This window comes from Mustela nivalis (assembly GCF_964662115.1).
Source record: "Mustela nivalis genome assembly, chromosome: 6".
Lineage (NCBI taxonomy): Eukaryota > Metazoa > Chordata > Mammalia > Carnivora > Mustelidae > Mustela > Mustela nivalis.
In genome coordinates, this window is record NC_139025.1 from 76,852,645 (window position 1) to 76,878,060 (window position 25,416).

Here is a 25,416-nt window from a genome sequence, read left to right on the forward strand (position 1 = left end):
CAAGAGCTGTAAACCCTTCTCCAGAAACCATCCCATGATTAACCACTGTAAGCAGAATAAGCCAGCTTCCTGCCCATTTGGAATCTTGAGTCTCACACCTACCTTCTCCATACCCTGTTTCCCCAAGTCACAATGGGAAACTGTTCTACCTTGGTGCTCTAGTTGGCAGACCAAGTATTTAGTTCAACTACATCTATTTTGCCTGCATTTCACTCTCCCCTTTGCCCTTTTGAGCACCAGGGTCTTTACCTTCAGCTGGACCCACACCTACCTTTTACCAAGTATCTTCCTGACCTTTCTCTCCAGCCTAGATAAATCCACGGGGCCTCACAGAGGAGTTCCAAGATAGCACAGTTTAGAGGTCATCAGGGTATTTTGTTTTTCTTTGGCCATTTAGTATTTTCTTGATGTTTTTTTGTGATAAATGTGTTTTAATCATAGAATATCACAAATACATTAATGGTTAAGGGCCTTATACTTTTATAAGACAGAAATACACTGCATTTTAGTGCATGTTTGCATACACACATTATTTTATTGTTCTAAATAAAGCCTACTAGGACCTCGCGCTAACATCTGATGACTCAATATGCAAGTTTACAAAAGTCCCAGCCAGCCATCCTACTGCACAGACACCACAGACACAAGCTTTTAAAGTGTCCTTCTTCTTTAATCTCACTTTTTTCCTTCCTTCCTTCCATATGCCTTGCTTTCATTAGCTAGCCTGTATCTTTACTCTCCAGCCAAATAGACCTGGTTGTTTCTAAATAATACCTTCTATTACTGAGCTTAAGGAAGTTAAAAAATAAAATCAAACCCTGCTGTCTGTAGGTGCAAATTTTCAATTGCCAATTCTCGGGAAAACAGCTGCTAGAAGGAAGAGTCTGTCCTATACTCTTGGCCACAACAAAGACAATAAAAGCCTCACCCTGCAGAGGTCCTGGAAACACCCAGTTCCATCCTGGAAGGGCAGAGCACTGCACCTGCACTCAGACTTCACTCCCTACACTAAGGATGTTCACAGACTCCAGTAAAGGTAGGGCACACTGAGGGCAAAACATCTGCCAGACACTGCAGAGCCCATTTCATGTCCTCACTAGTCACGGCAGCGTTTTCACAAGGCAAGTACTAGTTTTTCACTCACAGGTAAGGAAACTGAGGTCAATGTCACAATGTGTCCATTAGGATGAACTTAGCTACAATAAATAAAAATTTGTGACATGTGGCTTATACCAGTGCTTCTTAAATTTTAATGTGCATAAGAATTATTGGGGATCTTGTTTAACAATTCCAGTTCAGTAGTTTGGGGTGGGAGTGGGATTCTTCATTTTTAAGAAGCAACCAAGTGATGCCAGTGCCACCCAGCAGACCATATTCGTGTAGCAAGTGTTTAACCACAAGAACATTTGCTGTTTCCTTAATGAGAGGTTTGGAGGTAGGTGGTTCGAGGACTGATTCAGCAGCTCCTCAACATCCTTCAGCACACAAACTCTTTCCATCTTTCTGATGTGCCATCATAAATAAGGTGAATTTTTTTTTTTTAATCTGAGGCTATTTCCTCAAGGTCACAGGATGGCCATCACTGCACCAAATGTCACACCTGCATGTGGCTACAGACACAATTCATTCCCTGAAACTGGACATGTTGCCAGCTCGAAAAAAATGTAGTAAGGAAGACATGAGGGTGGGTGTGGGTGGAAGTGGGGAAATTGGAGATGGGTAGGCATTATAAAGGGTCTGCCTTGGCCAGAAAATAGTATAACCAGGATTCAAACCTATCTGTGTCCAAAGCTATACTACCTTCCATCTGCTTAATTAAGTGGAGCGGAGGGGACTTGGCGTCCTCTCAGAAGGCAGGCCTGGAATGTGACTGTTCTAAACATGCTCAGTTCTGATGACTTCTACCATGCCAGCCTGAAGAATGAATGCAAAATTTAAAATTAAAAAAAAAAAGGGAACAGATCTGTTTGGAATCTAGAAGTGAAGAGCCAAATAAGCACTATGTAGTTATAAAGATTTTGCTCAGCAGATAACTGTTCTTCTATGGGTCGGAGATTTTCAGCTGAATTAGACATACATATTAAAATATCCTTTAAAATGATTCATCTTGCCTCCATGCTCACGAGGAAAATTTCTGATTTATTATTTGATCTGCCAGGTGGTCAGACACCAGGAAGAGGGAGTGGTTCCCTGGTGAGTCTATACAAGTTATTGTTTCTCTGAGAATACATGGCTCTCGCTGAAAATAAGCATTTGGACAAAGAGAAGAGCTCAGAGACGTACCCAAGGCCAAACTGAAACTGAAGCAATGAAAGTGGAACCACAAATCACTATACAAGGAACATACTGTTTAGGAAATGTTGGGAAAACTGGCTCCCCATCTGGGAGAAACTTTTTAAACAAAATTTCAAAAAGACAATGAGATATCAGTCTCCGTCGGTTAGACAGGTCTCTCAGGGAACATGGAAGAGGGTGTTCACTGCAATGTTGTTTATGGCGCTGGAGAGTCGGAGGCAACATGACTTGCCATTACTGAGAAAGAGAAGAGATGCAACAGACTATACATAACACATAACAATAAGAACAGGTCTTTAAAACACAGTAATGATGACAAATAGAATGTACTGTGAACTAAAATTACAAGCACATAAAGTAATACACAATTTGCATAACACATTCAAATAAAAAGTTACACATAAAATATATTATGTGTAGAGTATGGGTGTAGAGTATGATGATCAAAAGGAATGGAGGGATGAATGGATGGATGGATATAAATAGGACAGCACAGTCTTGGAGGGACCAATAATGATAACATGCCAATACCTGAAGACTGACATTAGCTCAACCTTAAAATCCCAACAAATAAATCAGCACATTCAGGCAAACACATACACAGATATATAGTTATCTATATAATATCCATATATAGATAGAAATTTTTATCTAAAAATCAATCCATAGAGATTTTGTTTATTCATTAGTTTTCCTGTGACTTCCTATAGATGTCCTGACAAAAGAAGGTCTCAGGGCCTGCAAAGCTGTGTCAGAACCCAGACCAGGCCTGAAGACCCAGTCAAGACCACTTCCCTGAGTAATCCACCTTCCTAGTCTATAACCATTATGTCTCTAACTACAACCCTAAATCTGGGAGGTTTTTTGCTTTTGTTTTAAGATTTTTTTCTTTTTTTAATTTTAGAGAGTGTGTGAGTGAGCACGAGTGGGAAGGGCAGAGAGGAAGGGAGACAGAATCTCGAGCACACTCCATGTTGAGCGTTGAACCCAACAAGGGACATGACCATGAGATCACAACCAGAGCTGAAACCAAGAGTCAGGAGCTTAACTGACTGCTCCACTCAGGCACCCCTAGGAGATTTTAATTAGTAAAATAGAATATCATCTTTCTGTCTAGTTAGAATATATCTTTCCTTCCCTCCAGGGGGATATACTATTCATTTTTATTTTTACTCAGTTACCATTTCTTTGTCTAAGTTCTTCAGTTAATGGAAAAGGGCAGACTGTTAATATCTTCTCATTTGCACTAATACATTGTTTTCTTATTGTCACTGCTTTTACTGCTATAGGTAATTTTCCTGGCCTATGTAGATTTTTTTTTTTTTTTGGTATAAGGATAGATATATTTTCATGTTTTAGAAATAACTCCTGGTATTTAAGGGATAACATTTAAGGCAAAGACACTATAAATAGAAAACTAGCTCACTGAATTGTAAACTGGCATTTGGAATGGAAAAAAAAAAATGAGTGTGTCCTCAAGTGGACGAGAACGTTTGCACAGGAGGCCAACTGTTGTTTTAAATTAACCTTGATGCTAGGATTTAACCCTTTCTTCCAGAAGAAATTAAATAGGTTAATTTCCAACCAATTGGAACCCAAAGGGTTACAGGAGCAAAATTATAAAAATACCTCGGTTGTGCCTGAATTTGGATATTCTGTAATCTAAGGTGCTAAGCCAAATGTCATGACAAATCCTTTTTGGCCCAGCTTTTTACAAAAGTAAGTTGTAAGATGTATACCAATATATTTAAGAGAAACTGTTGCACAAGCAAAGAGAACTGTTAAAATATCTCCTTAATACAAAAATCCAAATGGATGTACATATACTTTCAAAATAACCAACAGAGAACTTAGAATAGCTAAAAATATAAGTGCTTGCATGGTTTGCTTCTTATAGCTCCAGTCCCTCTCTAAAATAACATCTTGACTTTGTGGCTTTATGCTTTCTTCTTCTTAAAATGCCATTTATATGCGTGCAGGCGTAGCTCACTGCTACTAACTGGTGTTCCAGTGTGCCTTTAGGCTAGTCTAGCTGGGAATGAGCTTTACAGAAGCCAGATACTCCAGGCTCTTATCTCAGATAAGATATAGAGCCCAAAGGCAAGATCATAACATTCTCATTGCATGCCCTTTGGACAAAAATCTGTGACCAACGTCACTGTACTTCTAGAAATAAAAAATGGGATCAATCTGATCAAAATGCCAGTATGAGGAAATAATGCAATAAAGGGTTAGAGGAAGTATGTTTTCCTAGACAAACATAAAGGGAAATATTTGAAACCAGGACTATTAAAGGAGTAGCCTGGGAAAGAGGCACATCTTTAAGATTTTATTCAAAGACCAAAATTGATTATGTTAACCAACTGCTGAGAAAAAGAATATGCCAGGCACCATCATTTGTCCTTAGTGCTTTCTAAGTTGAGAATAAAATTTGAAAAGGAGGGGAAAGGCATAGAAATTATTAGGGGAAGCTAACTCTAGGAAGTAAGTTTGAAAAGATTATGCCTTATACCTACTCTCCAGACTTTAGGCAAAGAAAGGGCTATTAACAAGGTGACCATTTAACTTGTTATCCAGATATTTTGAGAGTGAAAGGGAAGGCAGTAAATATGCAAGAGTATTAGGTATAAATCAAGACTGTCCCAGCCAAACTGTATATAGGTGTACTCTGACTATAAACATGGTGTTACCTCAGAGGCACTAGAAAAATGCTTAGCCAGTACCTGAATTTCTACAATTAGATCTCTATTCCTTTGACTTATACCAATAAGGGGATTGTCTCAATTTCCATAAAATTACTCCTGGGAAAAGTAATCACTAAGTCATTTATATTTTAATAATTAATATAAAATATAAGTATATTTATAATATAACTATAAATATAAAACATTAATATTAATGGAAAATATATAAAACAAGTTTATTTATATAAGTATATGATATAGGGGTGCCTGAGTGGCTCAGTTGGTTAAGTGACTGCCTTCAGCTCAGGTCATGATCTTGGGGGTTCCGGGATCAAGTCCCACATTCCCGCTCAGCTGGGAGCCTGCATCTACCTCTTCCACTCTCCCTGCTTGTGTGCTCTCTCTCTCTCTGTCAAATAAATAAATAAAATCTTTTTTAAAAATAAATATATAGGGACGCCTGGGTGGCTCAGTAGGTTAAGCCACTGCCTTTGGCTCAGGTCATGATCCCAGGGTCCTGAGATTGAGTCCCACATCAGGCTCCTTGTTCACTGAGGAGCCTGCTTTTCTCTCTGCCTCTGCCTGCCGCTCTGCCTGCTTGTGTCCTCCCTCTCTGACAAATAAATAAATAAAATCTTTTAAAAAATAAAATAATAAAATAATAAAAATATAATATATTAATAATTAATAAATAAACTCTTCAGATTCTTCCCAAAGGGCAGATATGGAGGGAGGGGAAAGCCAGTGTGTAGAACTCTGCACTTTTTGTTCAATTGAGGGAAGAGGAAAAAGAATACTGCCTGTGAGGATAGCCCTGGCCATAAGACCCAGCCTTGACCCTGAGAAATACACAAGGAACCGTAGGGGCCAGCAGAGCCTCCTCAGTCCAAGGATCTATGCTTATCCAAGCCAAGGGGACACATGTTCCCCTAAAGATCCCATCTCTCACAGGAGATAAAGAATGCTCACAAATCATTCTGCTCCAAGTAACCCAGCTTGGAAGCTCCCAGTATAACTGCCATCTTTATGATGTTCAGAGAGATTGCTTTCCCTCTACCACACAGAACCAGCTAGAGAAATGTCACTGGTCAGATCAAGTTTTGAGGGTGCCACACTACATACAGAGTGGGAGTACCGGGGAAGTGGGGAAGCGTGGGGTGAAGAACCCTGAGTTAACTCTACAAGTCATCCTTTCTCACAGAAAAGAGTAAGGGATTGTTTTTGCATTTCTTGACTCTGATCAGTTTATGTCTCAGATTTAATCACTATTGAATGTGAATCCGTAGTACTGAAACCAACCACAAAATAAATAAATAAATAAAGTCTCTAGGCTGTAATTTGAGCCATTTTTGACCAGTAATTTGCATCAACCCCATCCTTGCTTTTCACAACAACAGGTTATACAAGCAAGGTAATAGCCAGTGACCACTCACTTTTTATGAATATATAAATGAACTGAAGGATGTCTCTGGAGAAGATTACAGGTTTTATGTAAAGCTACTTTCTGAAATAAGGTCCTGAAATAGAAACTTACAATCTGAGCAGAAATCAAATGGCTCCAGAATGCCTGTACTAAGGTATTCTTGCCAAAGGGCTGCTAGGGTAATCGCACCATCCCCCAGCAAGATTTGCTACTTAAAGCAGCACTATCCAATAGAAACTTCTGCAATGATGGGAATATTCTATATCTGTGCTGCCCAACATGGTAGCTATTAGCCTTACATGGGTATTGAACAATTGAAATGTAACGATTACAACTGAAGAAATGAATTTTTTTTTCAAAGATTTTGTGTATTTATTTGAGAAAGAGAGTGAGCACATGAGTTGGGGGAGAGGGGCTGAGGGAAAGGGAGAAGCAGGCTCCCCACTGAGGTGGGAGCCCGACATGGGGCTCGATCCCAGAACTCCAGAATCATGACCTGAGTTGAAGGCAGATGCTTAACAGACTGAGTCACCCAGGTGCCCCAAAAACTGAATTTTTAATTTTATTTTAATACTTTAATTTTATTTAAATTTAAATTTTATTTAAATTTAATTAGTTTTTTAAATTTTATTTGTGTAGACACATACCATTACATTAATTTCAAATGTACAACACAGTGATTTGATAATTTTACCCATTATGCTATGCTTATCACAAGGATAGATATTATGTGTCACCATATAACACTACTATAATAATTTTTACTATATTCCTTATGCTATGCCTTTTATTCCCATGTCTTATTCATTCCACAATTGGAAACTTGTATTTCCCACCCACCTTCATCCATTTTGCCCATCCCACCATGACCCTCCTCTCCAGCAACCATCAGTTTTGTTCTCTTATTTATAGTTCTTTTTTTTTTTTAAAGATTTTATTTATTTATTTGACAGACAGAGATCACAAGTAGGCAGAGAGGCAGGCAGAGAAAGAGAGGAAGGGAAGCAGCCTCCCTGCTGGCAGAGAGCCCGATGCAGGGCTTGAGCCCAGGACCCTGAGATCATGACCTGATCCGAAGGTAGAGGCTTAACCCACTGAGCCATCCAGGTGCCCCTCAGTTTACAGTTCTGATTCTGCTTTTTGTTTATTCATTTGGATTTTTAAAAATTCCACATATAAGTAAAATCATATGGTATTTGTCTTTCTCAGTCTGACTTATTTCACTTAACATAGCATCCTCTGGGTCCAACCATGTTGTCACAAATGGCACAGTCTCATCCTTTTCATAGCTGTGTAATATTCTATCATACATATACCACATCTTCTTATTGATGGACTCTTAGGTTGCTTCCATACCTTGGCTATTATAAATAATGTTTCTGTAATAATAAGGGTGCATATATCTTTTTTATTTAGTGTTTTTATTTTCTTTGGGTAAATACCCTGTAGTAGAATTTTTGGATCATAGGCTATTTCTATATATAATTTTTTGAGGAATCTCCATTCTGTTTTCCACAGTGGCTGCACCAATTTACATTCCCACTGACAATATGCAAGGATTCCTTTCTGTCCACATCCTCACCAACACTTGTTATTTCTTATGGTTTCAATTTTAGCCATTCTGACAAGTGTAAGGTAAGATCTCATTGTGGTTTCAATTTTCATTTCACTGATGTGAAATTTCATTGATTTAAATTCAAATAGTTAACTGTGGCTAGTGCAACCAACTCAAGTCTAGAAGTTAAACCAGGGTAAAGTAAGCAATTAGGACATTACCTTTAAATTCAGCAAGAAGGGGCAGTTGGGTGGCTCAGATGGTTAAGAGCCTGACTCTTGATTTTGGCTCAGGTCATGACCTCAGGGTTGTGAGATAGAATCCATGCCCAGCACGGAGCCTGCTTGGGATTCTGTCTCTCTCCATTTGTTCCTCTCTGACAACCCCTCCTGCAACATGCATACACACATGCACTCATACTCCCTCTCTCTAAATAATAATAATAATAATAATAATAGTAATAATAATAATTCATCAAGGGATCTGGCAAGTTACTATTTGATACCTTTACATTTTAACTCTGTAAAAATTGCAATTGCCCTTATTAAGTTCTCTCGGTTCTTCACAGTGGCGTTTTAGGCCTTTCATCATCTGGTCTTCCACTCTTCCCCACCTTCACCCATTACCACCAAGATCTCTGCTCCTACTACTCTTTCCCTTCCTCACTTACAACATTCCTGACTCAGGGCCTTTGTGCTTACTCTTCTCTGCATAGGCCATTCTTCTCTTAGCCATCTCCATGGGTTATTCCCTCCTCTCTTTAAAATTAATGCTCAAAAATATTATGTCCTCAGTGAGACCTTTCCTGACCACTTTATAAAGAACTGCAATGTTCACCACACCCCCAACACACACTCCTTCTCTTTCTGACATACTTCTAACATAATTCACTTACTTCTCTTGTCTATCTTCTCAATTAGAATGTGAGCTCCATGAAGGCAAGGATTTTCATTTGTTTGGTTCACTTCTGTAGACGGTGATGTGCTCAAAATTTCTAACAACCAGCTCTTTGGGAGATGAGGAATGCCTTGATTTGTAGCATTTGCCAATTTTTGTGGTATAAATTTTCCTACTATAACAAACTTCAAGCTACAAGCAAGAAGTTATCAAACATGGAGCTGGGAAGATCTGTATAATCAGCCGCAATTCAGTACAGCTCCAGCACACCATCAGCTGTAGCTCACGCTCCTAAAACACTTCAAATTTCCCAGTAGCCTTCCCACACTTAGCTCTTGATAACAATCACCTGGGGCTCATAAAATTTAGCCAGGCTAAAACCTAGAAAATCCTCTCTGCTGGGCATTCTGACTAAGAGGATCTGGGATGGCAACAGATTACTTTTAAACTAATATACTAAGTGCTTCTTACATCAACTCAGTCCAGTTCATATCCATATTTCAACTCAGGTTAGTCCATCCAAACCTGAAGAGCAGACTTGGGTAAAAGGAGATGGAGAAACCAGCCTATTATCCAAACAAAGGTAGATAGACTCAGGTGGGGGAACCCCTGAGGTCCGTTAGCACAACTGATTTTTCCTCTCCTCCCAGAGGACTTGGAGATGGGGGACACACTGCAGACATGTTTTGAACCTGGCCTCACAATGGTCCCACTTCTCTAATCCAACAAATATAAAATCTCACCGAAACAGCAAGATACTATGTTTCAAGAATCATGTTGAAAAAGAAACATTTTCCGGGGTGCCTGGGTGGCTCAGTCAGCTAAGCGTCTGCCTTCGGCTCAGGTCATGATCCCAGTGTCCCGGGACTGAGACCCCGCTGGGCTCTCTGTTCAGCAGGGAGTCTGCTTCTCCCTCTCCCCACTGCTCATGATCTCTCTCTCTCTAAAAAAATGAGTAAAATATTTTAAAAGATAAATGTTTACATTCAATTTCTGTATTTATTAAAATTGAGGAGAAATTGTATAATGACCGTATCGTGTCCTGTATCTGTAAAAGTTCACCAGGTCTTAAAATGATGCATGTCTATCATGGATTAATTAATTATTGATTTGTAAATAAATAAATAAATAAATTCAACCAAAACTCTGTTCACACTGGGGATTGTATACACAGTAAGACACATCCTCTGCCCACAGTTTCCTGGGGACACATGCAAGTAAATGGTCAATGCAGAAAAATAACCTATACTAGCGGTTTAGGGGAAGGGAGTTGCTTTCTGGAAGAAGTGGCATCCGAACTGAGGCCCAAAGGAGGAGTGGGTATTATCCAGGTTAAGGCATAGGTGGTGGCAAATACAGATATTTCAGAATGTGCAAAGGCCAGGACTGACTGGAACTTTCAGTGAGATTAGGGAAACGACAAGACCTGAAATTGGAGGAACAAGTTCAGATCAAGTTTTTCATTATATAAAATTCGGGCTTTTCCTTTTTGAATTAATGAAAAGTAGAGGATTACCCAAATGCTCATAAACAAAAAATGGATAATAAGTTGTAGTGTATTCATTAAATGGAATACAGTAATTGAATCAAGTGATCCGCAACCATATGTAACAAGATGGATGAATTTCACAAACGTAATGTTGAGAGAAAAGCAAGACACAAAAGAACACAAGTTATATGATTACAAATTATACGAAGTTGAAGAAGAGACAAAATATGTGGTGATAGAGGTCAGAAAGCCATTCCAACAGACACATAAAAAGGTGTTCAACATCACTAATTATCAAGGAAATGCAAATTAAAACCACAACAAAATACCACCTAACTCCTGCTAGAATGGCTACTATCAAAAAGACAAAAGGAACAGCTGGGTGGCTCAGCCAGTCAAGCGTCTGCCTTCAGCTCAGGTCATGATCCCAGAGTCCTAGGACGGAGTCCTGCATCAGGCTCCTTGCTGGGTGGTGCACCTGCTTCTCCCTCCGCCTGCTGTTCTCCTGCTTGTGCTCTCTCACTCTCTCACTCTTTCTGTCTCTCTGTCAAATAAATAAATAAATAAATCTTAAAAAAAAAAAAAAAAAAACCTAAAGACAAATGTTGGCAAGGATGTGGAGAAAAGGGAACCTTTGTGTACTCTTGGTGGGAATATAAATTGGTGCAGCCACTGTAGAAAACAACAATCCCACTTCCGGGCATATAACTGAGGGAAGTGAATCACTAACTTCAAGAGCTATCAGCACGCCATGTCCAGTGCAGCACTGTTCACAAGAGCCAAGACATGAAGACAACCTAAGCACCAGTCAATAAATGAATGGATAAAGAAAATGTATGTGTGTATATACACCTATACACACGAAATATTTTTCAACCATAAAAAAGGAGGAGATCTTAGCATGGAGAACATGGATGAAACTTGAGGACATCGTGCTAAGTGAATATAAGTCAGAGAAAGACAAATACTATATAAATTCATTTATATACAGAATCTAAAAAAGCTGAACTCACAGAAACTGTAGATGGTTGTTGCCAGGGAGATGGAGGAAATGGGGAGATGTGAGTCAAAGGCACAAACTTCCATTTATAAAATGTCTAAGTTCTGGGGATCAAATAAATGTACAGTATGGTGACCATAGTTAACAACACTGTTCTTTATACATGAAAGCTGCTCAGAGAGTCAAGTAGTAGTTCTCACCACACACACACATAAAAGGTAACTATATGAGGTATTGTATGTGTTAACTTACCTTATTGTGGCAATCATCTCACAATATATATGTATATTGAATCATCATTTTGAAGGCATTAAATTTACACAACGTTATATGTCAGTTACATCTTAATAATGCTGGAGGGAAACAGAAGTCAGTATATAGTTACTCTTGGGAGCAAATAGTAGCTAGAAGGAAATACAATAGGGACTTTGGAGGAGTTTCTGATCACGTTCTGTGTACACAGACATGTGGAGTTTGTGAGAGCTCATCACAGTGAACGTTTACAATATATGCCCTTTCCTGTGAGTATAGTATAATTCCAGAAAAAGCTAAGTTAAAGAACATACAGTGCTCTTTTATCTTTGTAAATTGTAAAATACCTTTCTCACTCTTCTCTATTTCCTATGCTCTTCTCTTTCATTATTGAATTTTTAACCCATGACCTTTAAATCTCTATCTCGTGACATTGGGTCACCAGCCTCATTTAAATTGGTGTTCCCATGTCAGCTGATCTGAGTGGCTGGAAATGACCAGCTGTAGTTACTGACTGGGTCGCACACTAATGCCTAGACTGGGCTGGTGATGTCACGTGGCCCTATCACTGCGATCTCCAGCATGTACACCTGACACAGAATGATAGGTGTAGGTTAATGAAAAACATGGAAAAGAAGGCGAAAGCTTAATACTGTCAAGGCTTTGTTAATGAGGAGACATAATTATATGCTTTATATTTTCAGCAAAGAATTCTTGGGGATCAGCCTACACATTGTTGTGAATGTAACATTCCTGCCAAACCAGACAGCTCATTAAATGTTGTCTAAAGATATTAATTTATTTTTTTAAATTTTTAAAAAAGATTTTATTTATTTATTTGACAGACAGGGATCACAGGTAGGCAGAGAGGCAGGCAGAGAGAGAGGAAGGGAAACAGGCTCCCTGCTGAGCAGAGAGCCCAACTCGGGCCTCAGTCCCAGGACCCTGGAATCATGACCTGAGTCGAAGGCAGAGGCTTTAACCCACTGAGCCACCCAGGCGCCCCAAGATATTAATTTATTTTTATTAATTGTTGTCAGCATTGAACTAGGGAAAGTAGAGCATTGGTTAACAAATGTAAATTCTCCTTATTCACCTGGCACATAATAGGAGATCAATATAATTTCCTGAATTATACTGTTAGTCGAAAGTCCTGAGTCTGTCCCCCCAAGTAGCTAATAGTTCATAGATTCATAGCAAAATAGAGCCAGAAAGGTCCTGTGGAAACTATTCTGTTGTATAATGAATGGCACCTTAGAAGCTTGCAAATATCCTTGTGTGGCAAGATCTGACTGCATTTACTTGCTGTAGGTGACAGTTTATTAATCTGGAAGCTCCTGTAATAAAGTGACTTGGTTTTAAAAGCCTAGAGCAGTCTCAACATGCCAAGAGATAATACTGTAGTGCCCAAGCTAGAAAACCACGTCAATTAATTCATCTAAAGCCAGAAAGGGATTTTAGTAACATGTGATTTCAATCTGCTCTGCCTGGGAAGCTTGGAAATGGTCTACGCTTTGCCATTCCCAGAGACATCTAAAAACCAACCACTGCTTCAAAGTCACACTGATTTATATAGACAATAGCACCTCTTGTTATGCTCCAACACCAGGAACAATATAACTCTAGCTTACAATACATTTGCTTTCAGAAATTTTTTTGTAAAACAATTTATTCATTCAAAGAATTCGTAAGTATTCTACCTATACTGTTATCATACATACACATCAAATTATCTTTATTCATTTTTAGTGTAAAATATAACCTAGAAGGAATAAATCTGCTATTATCAGGCACTAGCTTGGTAAATTCAAGCTGTTCAAAAAGTTAACATTACTTTAAAATACATGTATTTCTGGGTTTAATAATCTTATGGCCCAAAAGAATCATTTTAATATTGACTCTGTTACTTAAATTTCTCCCTCCTTATTCCCAATAAAAAGACTTTCCGATTTTTCCAAGCAAATCAAAATAAAAAAATTGGGGGCATCTGGGTGGCTCACTCAGTTGAGCATTCTTGGTTTTGGCTCAGGTTCATGACCTTGGTGTCAAACACCATGTCAGGCTCCAAGCTTAGCAGGGAGTTTGCTTGAGATTCTCTCTCTCCCTCTCCCTCTGCTCCCACCTCTCTCTCTTTTTCTCCTCTCTCTTTCAAATAAATAAATAAATAAATAAATAAATCTTTAAAAAATTTTTTTAAATAAAATAACTGACTTTTAAAAAAATTAGTTCCAGTGGTTCCTCAAAATCTAGTTCTATTTAAGCTTCAGAAGACACTTCAGAAGTAATTTAGTTGAACCTAAAAATATTCAAAACAGCAACACAGGCTTCTTAATTATTGGCAAAAGTTCTTAATTAAGCAAACATTTATTGAGCACCTATAGTGATAGAAAGGAGAATCTAATTTACAGATTCTGGATGCTCCCTACAGCTCTGTCTTTCCAGAATCCTATCTCATTGGGCTTAAATTCCTGCTCCATACCTTGTGGAAGATTTCTTTTTTTTTTTTTTTAAGATTTTATTTATTTATTTGACAGATCACAAGTAGGCAGAGAGGCAGGCAAAGAGAGAGGGGTAAGCAGGCTCCCCGCTGAGCAGAGAGCCCAATGCAGGGCTTGATCCCAGGACCTGGGATCATGACCTAAACTGAAAGCAGAGGCTTTAACCCACTGTGCCACCCAGATGTCCCTGTGGAAGATTTCATATGAGAGTTTGACCTCTATACTTCCTCATCTGCAAAATGAAAGTAATAAGTTATCTCATAAAATTGCTTTAAATGAATTAGATAATGTATGCAAAAAACACAGGTATAAATATGAGCTTTAAAATAATAATAATAATAATAGCTTATAAGACATTATTATTAAATTTTGCATGATGTTGTATTCAAGAAGTTCCTTGTTGGGGAGCCCAAGTGGTGCAGTCAGTTAAGCATCCGATTCTTGGTTTCAGCTCAGGTCGTGATCTCAGGGCCCTGATCTCAGGATCGTGAAATGGAGCCCCATGGCTCCCTTAGGCTCCCTGCTCAGTGCAGGGTCTGCTTCAGACTCTCTCCCTCTGCCCCTCTCCGCTGTGGGTGTGCTCTCCCTCTTTCAAATAAATAAATCTTTTAAAAAAGAACAAGAAGAAGAAGGAAGAGGAGGAGGAAGAGGAAGAGGAGTTTCCATTGTTTCCAGTTTACAAGATTTCCTAAGAGAAGTGACCAGAGTTTGAATTTTGGTCTATCACCTTGGATCACATGCTGCTCCCCAACTATGAGCTTTAGGAAATTTTTTCTCTCAATACTTTCAACTACTGAATATTCTTCTGCACTCCTGAAGATTCAAGTTAAATTTCAAGTCGCCTCTTATGTAGGAAATGGCAACTATATTTGACTAATTGACATATCTCCAATGGGAAGGGATTCTGTCAATAACAGAAATAAAAAAATGTGAACAGGTGAAGAGAAGATCTAGTGATGAAACCATAGCTGTTGGCTTGCCTCTCTGGTCCTAGTCACCTCTAGTGAACCAGGAACCATTTAAGTCACATGTTCTCTCAAGGAGAAATGCCTCATAAACAGGTATTAGAGGAGGAAAACACTTAACCAAAGCCAAGTAGTCTTTACAGAAAAGCAATACCAGGAAACTCTAAGCAGCTTTTTAATCTATGGACAAGATAATTCCTGAGACTGAGGTGATAATCGTTATTCCCATTAAAAGAGTGATAAGCACAAAAATCAACTCAAAATGCTCTAAAGACTTAAAACATAGACCACAAACTATAAAACACTTAGAAGAGGGGCACCTGGGTGGCTCAATGGGTTAAAGCCTCTCCCTTCGGCTCAGGTCATGATCCCAGGATTCTGGGATCAAGCTCCACATCCAGCCCCGCATCCAACCTCGCATCCAGCCTCGCATTGGGCAGGGAGCCCTATGCCGGGCTTGATCCCAGGACCCTGGGATCATGACCTGAGCTAAAGGCAGATAGATAACGACTGAGCCACCCAGGCACCCCTGTAATTGGATTTTTATACATAGTTTATTTGTGGAAGAAAAATATTGGCTAAAACTTGTGCTGGTATTCTTTATCATACCTAGTACTTGCAGGGAAATTCATGTGTTACAGTGGTGTCCTCCAAATAACTGTTAATAGCCCTTCCAGTAGTCGAATCATTACACAAGAATCTTTTAATCTTCCATTAACTCTCCCAGTTTCCTTCACCTCATCCTGAATAGGGACTCTGACCAAAGAGATACCATCTGTCAGGGGAATTATGACAAACAATGCTGATACTTCAGATGATAGCAATAACACAGCCTTCTATCAGTCTTTTCTTTCTCCTTCACTCCTTCTCCTCCTGCTGCTTAAAAAAATTTATTTTTCAGAGTAATTTTACCCACATTACAAATCAGATAATTTTTGCAAAAATCATGCAAGGCAGGCAGTACAGGTATTACTGTCCATATCTTTCAGCTGAGAAAAATAAAGCAGGCAAAGAGAGATTGTACAAGGAACCAGCCTATAATAGTTTCTTTGGCTGCAAGCAAAAAAATTTCTCCAATTGAGAAGGAAAAGTGGGCATAAATGTAGACAGGAAAACCAGAGATCTTCAGACAGCCTCAGGAGCCACGCTGGAGATTCACTAGGCAAAGTGCCACTATGGGCAAGAGGCAATATTTAGAGATGAAGTCATCTAGTCTAACATAGCTATTTTACTGAAGAGGAAACTTGCCCTCAGCAGCCAGAAAGTGTGAAAAAGAGTCTATGATCTACAGGCAGGAGACCTATTTTCTGGCCTGATTGTGCCATGAACCTTAGGACCGACCTACCTAGCTATCAACCTGCAGACATTTGACTTGGATGTCCTACAAGAATTTCAAAAAAACATGTCCAAAATATTTCCCTCTGCATGCCTACACGAATTTCAAAACATGTCCAAAATATTTCCCTCTGCATGCCTGCCCACCCAACCCCACCTCCTGTGGTGATCATCTCAATAAACGGCCCAGGACAGGATCCTAGCAATCATCCCTCTCCTTCTCTCCTTCATCTCCCTTGTCCTCTCAGTGACCAAATTCTACTACAAATCTTTCAAGTCCATCTCCTCCTCCCCATTTCTCCCATCACTGTCTCAGTTCAGGCCCTCACTATCCCTGGCCCGGGTTAGGTTACCACAGCTGTCCAACAGGTTTGCTGGCTCCCACTCTCACCCTGTTTCAAACCAGCTGCCACCCTGCCTGCCACCAAGAGAGCTTTCTAAACCAGAAATTGTCACTGCTCTAATTATTAATCGGTTTTCCACCAACAATTGGATGAAGCCTAAAGTTCTAAGCAGGACCTCCTAATCTGTTTGTGATTGGCCTCTGCCCTCTTCTCTCACTTCATCTTTCACCACTCATAACTTCAGCCAAGCCCAAGTTTTGCAGTTCCTCCAATGTCACCTTTGGCTTTGACACTAATGGTTCACTCTTCCTGGAAGTCTCCCCCCTTCCCCTGCCCACTGACTGGCTAAAATTAACTCACCCTTCTAGACTCAGCTTAGGTTGGAATTTTTTTTGGCACCCCTTTTATATGTTCCTTTGATACTCCCAGGCATCTTGTGCAAAGGAAGGAGTCGCCATTCATCCTGAACTATGTTTGTTCACACATCTGTGTCCCTTGCTAAACTCAGCTGTGGGATGGCAGGTATATATCCTATTCAGTGTTTAGAATTAAATATCAATCCAACAAACATTTGAGGACCTACTTTACGCCAGGTATTGTAGATATGAGAGATATGGCAGTGAACAAAGCAAAGACACTCCTTGCTATTAAGTGGGAGGAGACATCACAGATAAATGAACACATAAATAAGCAAGAGAACAGTAGAGTGAAAAGTGCTTTACAGAGTAAATAAGCCACGTGGTAAAGAAAGTGACTGGATGGCTCCTTGAGATGGGTTTGTCTGGAAGTTCCCTCTGGGGGAGTGACATTTAAGCTGATGAGGGAATGCCAAAGAACCGGTATTGAGAAAGAAAACCAGTACAAAAGAACCAAAAGGTGGCCCCGTGGGGGTTACAAAAGCGTGGGAAATAGTGAAGACAGGGTCAGAGAAGAAGACTGGGACCCTATGTATACACTTCGCAGCCAGAGTAGAGTTTTGATTTTGTGCTATGTGTGATGGGGAGTGACATGATTTGATTTATATCCAGAACTGGTATGTGGATAATGGGCCGCCCGGAGTCTTAAACACATTAGTCTGGAGGAGAGAAACGTCCGGATTCAGAGGTGGCAGCAGTTTGGGACCCAATGGACGTATCTGGGATATACGTGTGAGTGACCGGGACCTGCCGGTGGGCAGATGAATTAAGGCTCAGTGCCCGCAGATTTTCCGCCCGCACGCCCGGGCCGGTACTGCAGTACAGAGCAGGCGCTCGGGGACTCCTAGGAGGAAGAGGGTATTGAAAAAGTTGCTCTGGGCGGGGCGCCCCCACCGTCCGGACTCTAGGGAGAGTTCGGGTCAGGCAGCTGGAAAGAGCAAGACACACCCAGACCCACAGCCCGCCGCCTGCCAGCGCCGGGACCGCACAGCACCGAGCACCCGCCCGACTGGCGACGCGCGCCGACCTGGCCTCCACGTGCCCCGCGCGGGGGTTTCCGCGTCCTCTGGGCGGAGCCGGAAGAGGAAGTCGGCGCTACAGCGGCGGCCCCAACAGCAGCGGCGGCCCGCGCCTCCCCGCGCCGTCCGCGCCCGTCCGCCCCGGCCACGGAGGCAGTGCCGCGGCGGGACCTGGAACCTGTGCCCGCCGAGAAGCGCCGCGCCGCTGAGCGCCCAGCAGTCCGATGGGGCCGCAGCGGCCGCTGCCCACGGCCGCGACCGCCCTGCTCTGGGGCTTCCTGCTCCCGCTGGTAAGGGGGACGGCCGGGCGCTCGGGCCTCCCCGGGGCGGGGCCGGGGCTCCCTGCCCCTTCTCCTCCCCACCCCCGGGCTCCCGCCCGGCGACTCCGTTTCCAGCCCACTACCGGCCTGCCCCCTTCCCGTTTCTCCATTTCCTTCCAGCCGCCCTTTCTTCGCCCTCTTCCTTCCCGTCTTCCCACCCCACCCCCATTCCCGGCCTTTGAAGTCCTCGAAGTACCCACCCCGGAGCAAGCTCTCTACCGAGCCCCTCTTGCTGCATTGACCTTGAGCATTCATTATAGTTTTTCATGGTTCCGGCGTTCTAAATTGACCTAAGTTCTACCGTCAACCCTTTCTTAAAACATCTTGATCTCTTTCACCGTCCGGAAGAAGAAAAAATTATACGCGCCCCCCGGGTGTTTAGCGGTTCAAAGACTGCGCTTTAGTTTAATTGCTCGAATACAGGTGGGGGGGGGGCGGTGTGTGTGTGTGTGTGTGTGTGTGTGGTTGGTTGGTTTGCTTCTTCTAATGTAGTTCCTGCTTCCCCGTAGGGCTCATTCGATTTCATTGTGTGTGTGTGGGGGGGGGGGGGTTGATAATAGTAATAACTTAAGATAATTTTTTTTAAGATTTTATTTATTTATTTGACAGGTAGAGATCACAAGTAGACAGAGAGGCAGGCGGGGGGGGGGGGGGGAGAAAGCAGGCTTCTCTGAGCAGAGAGCCCGATGCGGGACTCGATCCCAGGACCCTGAGATCTTGACCTGAGCCGAAGGCAGCGGCTTAACCCACTGAGCCACCCAGGCGCACCTAAAATAATTTTTTAAAAGGCTTCACACTGTATACTCTGGTTTTCAGTTCTCCACCTAGTTTAATGAGGAGGGGAGTCGGTTAAGTAACAGTAGCAAATAATGTGTTCACAAGTGTGTTCGTAATTAGGAAAAGCAGTAATGTTTTAAAATTCAGCATCAACAGGGCACCTGGGTGGCTAAGTCGGTTAAGCGCCTGCCTTCAGGTCTTGATCCCAACGTTCTGGGATGGGCCCTGCTCAGCGGGACCCCTGTTATTCCCTCCCTCCCCCAGTTTGTGCGCTCTCTTTCTCTCCCTCGCGCTCTCTCTCAAGTAAATAAAATCTTTTTAAAAAGTTAAACATTAAGGAACCGGAGCTTCAGCGAATGGGCAGGACACTAATGATCTGTTTCAGTTTTTATTTCTTGGAAATTTCATTAGGGAGTTTGAGGTCAGAAACTTGTGAGCTCTATCTACACGGAAGTGAGCTCTATCTACACGGAATTGATACGGTGTGTTCCTGTCTAGTTCTTTCCATTAGAATTTGTAAATTCTCTGAAAAAGTATATTTTGCATTCTCTGCTATTTAAAGGTTTAGTGTTAGTGAGTATATTTAATATAAAAGTGTCTGACATTTATTAAGAAGCCAAAATCAAAATCTAAAATGGTTAAATGCCTTTGGTGTACTCCTAACTTTCCTAGGCAACAATAGGAACATGAATGAGATAATGTTTCTAAAAATTGCTTTTGTGGGATGAAGGGGAAGTACAATATAAAGAGAACAACAAAGTCACAGTGTTAGTCTAATCTTTAAAGTGTAGTTTACCATGTACCATATGTCTAAAGGATAACAATTCAGGTGGTATGTAAATACACATGAAACTGTAACCTAGATAATATATATAGATACATCTCTCTATATATCCTATTCATCATATTCCCAATAATCTTTTGCCAGTACAGTAATTGATTTAATAATATATCAATTGCTGATAACTCACAATGAAATTATAATCAAAAGCACTGAACCTTGTTGCTAAAAAATGTGATTAGAGTGTAATTTCAAGGGCTTCACAAATCTAAAGGTCACCCCTGTTCTAAATCATAGCTAGCCTATATCTTCCACAGTGTAGATTTTATTCTTTTTATATCACACATTTATATTTTGCATCTCACTGTGCTAATTCTTGGGAAGATCTTCTCAGGGCTGTTGTGGGACTCAGTAAGGTGTTTTTTCCTCTGCAAATATGTAGTGTGCATCTATTATATGCCAGGCACTCTTTTAATGAGCATGAATAAAATGCCAAGATCTTTTTGAGTTGTAGAGATCTTTTTCAGGGCCAACCACTGTTATAGATTTTTCTGTTGTTGGTTTCTCAGTGGGTCTCTTTTCTTCTTGACCCTTCCTGAGATGATCTCTTTCCTTTTCTGAGGAACTCAAATCTGGTGTACCTTTCCTCAGCAGGCGCATTATTTCTCCTTTCAGCCTACTTACTGGATACCTACTTCCTTTGTCTGGAGTCTTTTGGACTTTTTTTTTTCTTTTCTTCTTACCATTTTGTCCCTGAAGCCTTTGCTTGTTCCTCTTCCTTAATCTTATAGCTCTAGGTGGCCTCTCTGTGTTCATCTGAATGAATGATGGCAGTTTAATCATTTCATTTCTCCTTTCTGGGCTCTTGAAGCTGGCACTGATACCAGCTTTCTTTCCCTTTAGTTATGTAAGAACAAGGCTACTGTCTTCATGTAGAAGCAGCACACTCCAGAAACCACTGCCTCATCTTTTAGAAAAGGAAGAGGATTAAGTATTGGAAAGGCCCTTCAGCATCATGTAGTGTACCCTCGTCATCTTGTCCTCCTCACACCAGTTGACCTCCTGTTAAACACAAGCTGTAGCACATCTGGCTGTTTTGATGATTTCTAAACCCATTAAACATTTAAGTCTAGAAATAAAAAAGAGCGTGTGGCACATAGTTAGTGCTCTCTTGGCCTTGCCATGATTCCATTTCAGTCTTCCTTCCCCAGTCCAATCCCCATCCCTAGCTGTGACTGTTAGGGCTTTATTTCATGGTGGTATTTGGACCCAATCACAGAGTTCTGTTTCAAAAACAATGAGTAAAGTTTAGCTGGGGTCTGTTTTCTAAAATTGCTTCAAAGTTCTCTGAAGAATCCTGAATCTTTCCCATAATGTTTTTACAAAAGTTCTGTTCATTTTTTTTTCATTACTTCAAAGAATTTGATGTGTTACATAGTTACATCTTGAACTAATTACAGTGAAGTGATAATCAGGATCCCCAGCAGAGAAATATCTGGCTGAAATCTGCATTCCTTTGGTATAATACACCAACTCAGAGAATCTTAATTCCCTCTCTTCTGTGCTCCTCTCTCATCCTCTTGGGGAAAGAATGTATGTTCTGCTACCAGAGCTGCCAGGGGCATGCTGAGTTGCTGTGTTGTAGATTGAGTTGTGTCTCCCCAAAATTCATATGTTGAAACCCTGGCCCCCAGTGTGATTGTATTTGGAAAGGGTTCCTCTACGAGGTAGGTAGGTTTAGAGAGGTCAGAGGATAGATCCCTTGTGATGGATTGATGCCTTGTAAGAAAAGACACCAAAGAGCTTGTTCTCTCTTCCCTAATACCCATCCCCCCCACACATACCATGTGATGACCCAGTGAGAAAGTGTCCATCCACAAGCCAAAAAGAAAAAACCCTTACCAGAAACCAACCATGCCGGCACCTTTATCTTAGACTTCTAGTTTCGAGAACTGTGAGAAAATAAATTTCTGTTTAAGCTACCCACCATTTGGTATTCTGTTGTGGCAGAACTGACTAAGGCAGATTTGGGCAGGAGTGCAGTGCTGCAACAGCGAATACCTAAGCATGTGGTAGCGGCTTTGTATCTGGGTAGAGGCCAGAATAGGTTTGAGGTGCATGCCAGAAATACGGACATTAAGGACAGTTCTGGTGAAGTCCCAGAAATGCAGAACATGTCATTAGAAAGTGAAGGAAGCGCAGTCCTTATTCTAAAATGGCAAAGAACTTGGCTGGACTGTGATGTAGTGTAGTATTGTGTAGAAGGAAGAATTGTGAGCAGTGCAATTAGATACTTAGCTGAGGTGATTTCTAAGCAGAATGTTGATGGAGCAGTGTGATTCCTCCTGACTGCATATATAGTAAAGTGTAAATGAAGAAAGGCTGTTGGACTTCTTGGATTTGACAGGTGGGATGGTGCAGCTCTGTGGCTCTGGACGCGTGGATTATTCTTCAGGACAGAGGAGAAATGAACCCAAAGGCAAAATCAGTGATCAGGCCACTGCCTCAGTTTCAGCAGGTCATATGGCCTCTGCTTGGAGCCTTGGGGGACTCGGTGGGTTTGACTACCAGTATGCCTGGAAGGGGGGACGTTGAACCAAAAAGGATTATTCTTGATCCTTAAGATCTAATGGAATTTATTTTGCTAGGTTTTACACTTGCTTGGGTCCTGTCACCACATTCTTCCTTCTGATTTCCCACACATACACACGCTTTTTTTTTTTCCCCCCAAGAGAGAGGAACTGTGGGGGACAGGGGACAGAAGACAGGGGCAGAGAGAGAGAGAGAATCTTAAGCAGGTTCCATGCCCAGCACAGAGCCCAACTCAGGGCTTAGTCTTCAGTCTCAGGAGCCTGAAATCATGACCAGAGTAGATATCAAGAGTCTGATGATTGAGTCACCCTGGCACCCCTCCCTTTTGGAATCCAAATGTCTACCCTGTGTCTGTCCTACCGTTATATTTTGGAAGCGTATAACTTATCTGGTTCTGCAGGTTCATAGCTGGAGAGGAATTTTGCCTCAGAATGAACTGTATCTTGAGTTTTACCCATATTTGACTTAGATGATATTAGATGAAACTTTGGACTTTAGACCTAATCCTGGAATGAGTTAATAAGCCTTTGGACACTGTTGGGATGAAATGAGTGTATTTTATGTGTGAGAAGAAAATGAATTTGGGGGCCCAAGGGCAAAATGCTATGGACTGAATTGCTCTCAAACTCAGGTTGAAGCCCTAACCTGCAGTGTGACGGTATTTGGAGACTGGCCTTTGGGAGATAATTAGGTTTAGATGAGGTGTCAGATAATTAGGTTTAGATGAGACCCTTATGATGGGATTGTTGCCTTGTTCTCTTTCCCAACCATGTGAAGAAAGCAGCCATCTACAAGCTAAGAAAAGATCCCTTATCAGAAATCAATTAAGGACAAGTATGTTTGCACCTTGATCTTGAACTTCTAGGTTCCAGACTATAAGAAAATAAATTTCTTTTGTTTAAGCCACCCAGTCTGTGGTATTTTGTTACAACATTACGGCATTAAACATACTGGTTCTGTCACATTCCTTCCTTAACTCTTAGATTCTTCACAAAATTTTTTTTAATCTTCTCTCCTCTAGCTTGCCTCTGAGGATTCTGCATCCCATTGTCTGCTTTATCAGTCACTGATGGCTGTGCTATCTCTTTACCAAAATGTAACCTACATCTCCTCTCAAAATCATCTTGAAAAGGTTCAGGAAGATTTATGACTTGCCTTAGATCATACGGAAAGGCATGAAAAAGAGGACTAGAACCCAGGGTTTCTAAACATTCCTTGATATTTTTCCACTAAGTTGTGCAATAATGTTTTCTTGTGCATCAAGAATACGTCAGAAGACTAATTGGAGGGGCGCCTAGGTGGCTCAGTGTGTTAATCCTCTGCCCTCAGCTCAGGTCATGATCTCAGGGTACTAGGATCGAGCTCAGGATCCTAGCTTGATAGAGCCCGTATCAGGCTGTCGCTTAGCAGGGAGCCTGCTCCCCCCCCCCCGCCCCGCCTGCTGCTCTGCCAACTTGTGATCTTTCTCTCTCTCTCTCAAATAAATAAATAAAATCTTAAAAAAAAAAAAAAAGGAAGACTAACTGGGTAAACTTGTGAATTTATTTGTACGAAAGGGTTTAAAGATAGAAGTTATGTATATTATATATTTGATAACTTTGGCTAAAAATCACCTGAAATTGGGTCTGTTTACAAAACTCAAGACCATAAAGTCTCCAGATACAGATCCTTAACTCCAAAACACTAAGATTCTGTTAAAAATTTTATTGTTTTTAGGTCAGAATTTGCAAAACATCACTATGCACTATAATCTTAAATCAACTTTTTATGCATTTATGTTGCCTGGCCTTGTAGTCATTTGAATTTGTGAATTCTGGTATAAATCACAAATTCTGTAACAGTTGAGATGTATCATAAAGTAGTAAGATTACTTAGAGAAAACCAAGAAGAAGGATAGATCTAAGTAACTAGTAAAATAGGAGCCCCTTGAAGGGGAAACTTTAGCAGACTCATTCTCTGCTGTCTCCCCTAGCATCTCATAGACTGCAGAATACTGAATAAATGACTGTCTTCTCCCCACACCGTAATACCTCTTTGCCTGTATGTTACAATCCCCAGATTTTCTGAGTGCAAGGATGATGCTGGCTCGGCTTTTCCCATGGCCTACAGATTCCTGATTCCCTGTAAATAGCTGTTCAATGCCTTAGCATCCGCTGAGCCACTAATAAGTGGTTAAGATTACACTTAATCTTAATGGGTCTGGGTCTAGTCACTTTGAGTGCATCATTTCCATCAACCTTGAATCCTGGAGGTAGGAGTAGAAATAATGCAGGTTGTTGATTATATAATGTATTAGGAAATAGACATAGAAAATACATAATAATGAATGATCAGAAAGTTACTTAGGGGGCACCTGGGTGGCTCAGTCATTAAGCGTCTGCCTTCAGCTCAGGTCATGATCCCAGGGTCCTGGCCTGGGATCGAGTCCCACATTGGACTCCCTGCTCAGTGGGGAGCCTGCTTCTCCCTTTCCCTCTCTCCCTGCTTGTGTTCCTCTCTCACGTTCTCTCTGTCAAATAAATAAATAAAATCTTTAAAAAAAAAAAAAAAGAAAGAAAGAAAGTTACTTAAGCCTAACTTTGGAGTGTGTCCTTCAGGATACACAACCTCAGCTCTTGTCTTTCCTATAGAGGCCCCCTCCTGCTCTTACTATATTGCTATTAACTCTAGCTGTGTAAAGGGAAAGACGTCTATAAAGAAAGGGATGCCTCCTACATTGCTAGGTTATAAGGGTGATGGGATAGGTGACTATTGCTCCTGTTGCATTTAGCATT

At 41.0% G+C, this 25,416-nt stretch overlaps 1 protein-coding gene across 2 annotated transcripts in view; it reads left to right on the top strand.

Moving 5' to 3' along the window:
* Positions 1-17,615: 17,615 nt before the first annotated feature.
* The window catches only part of SPPL2A (signal peptide peptidase like 2A), a 54,287-nt gene continuing 46,486 nt past the window's right edge, over positions 17,616-25,416 (top strand). For both annotated transcript variants that reach the window (XM_082734789.1, XM_082734790.1), the window contains exon 1: positions 17,616-18,462. In XM_082734789.1, the coding sequence (XP_082590915.1) occupies positions 18,397-18,462 (66 nt within the window). In that variant the 5' untranslated portion in view covers positions 17,616-18,396. The remainder of the gene's footprint in view (positions 18,463-25,416) is intronic.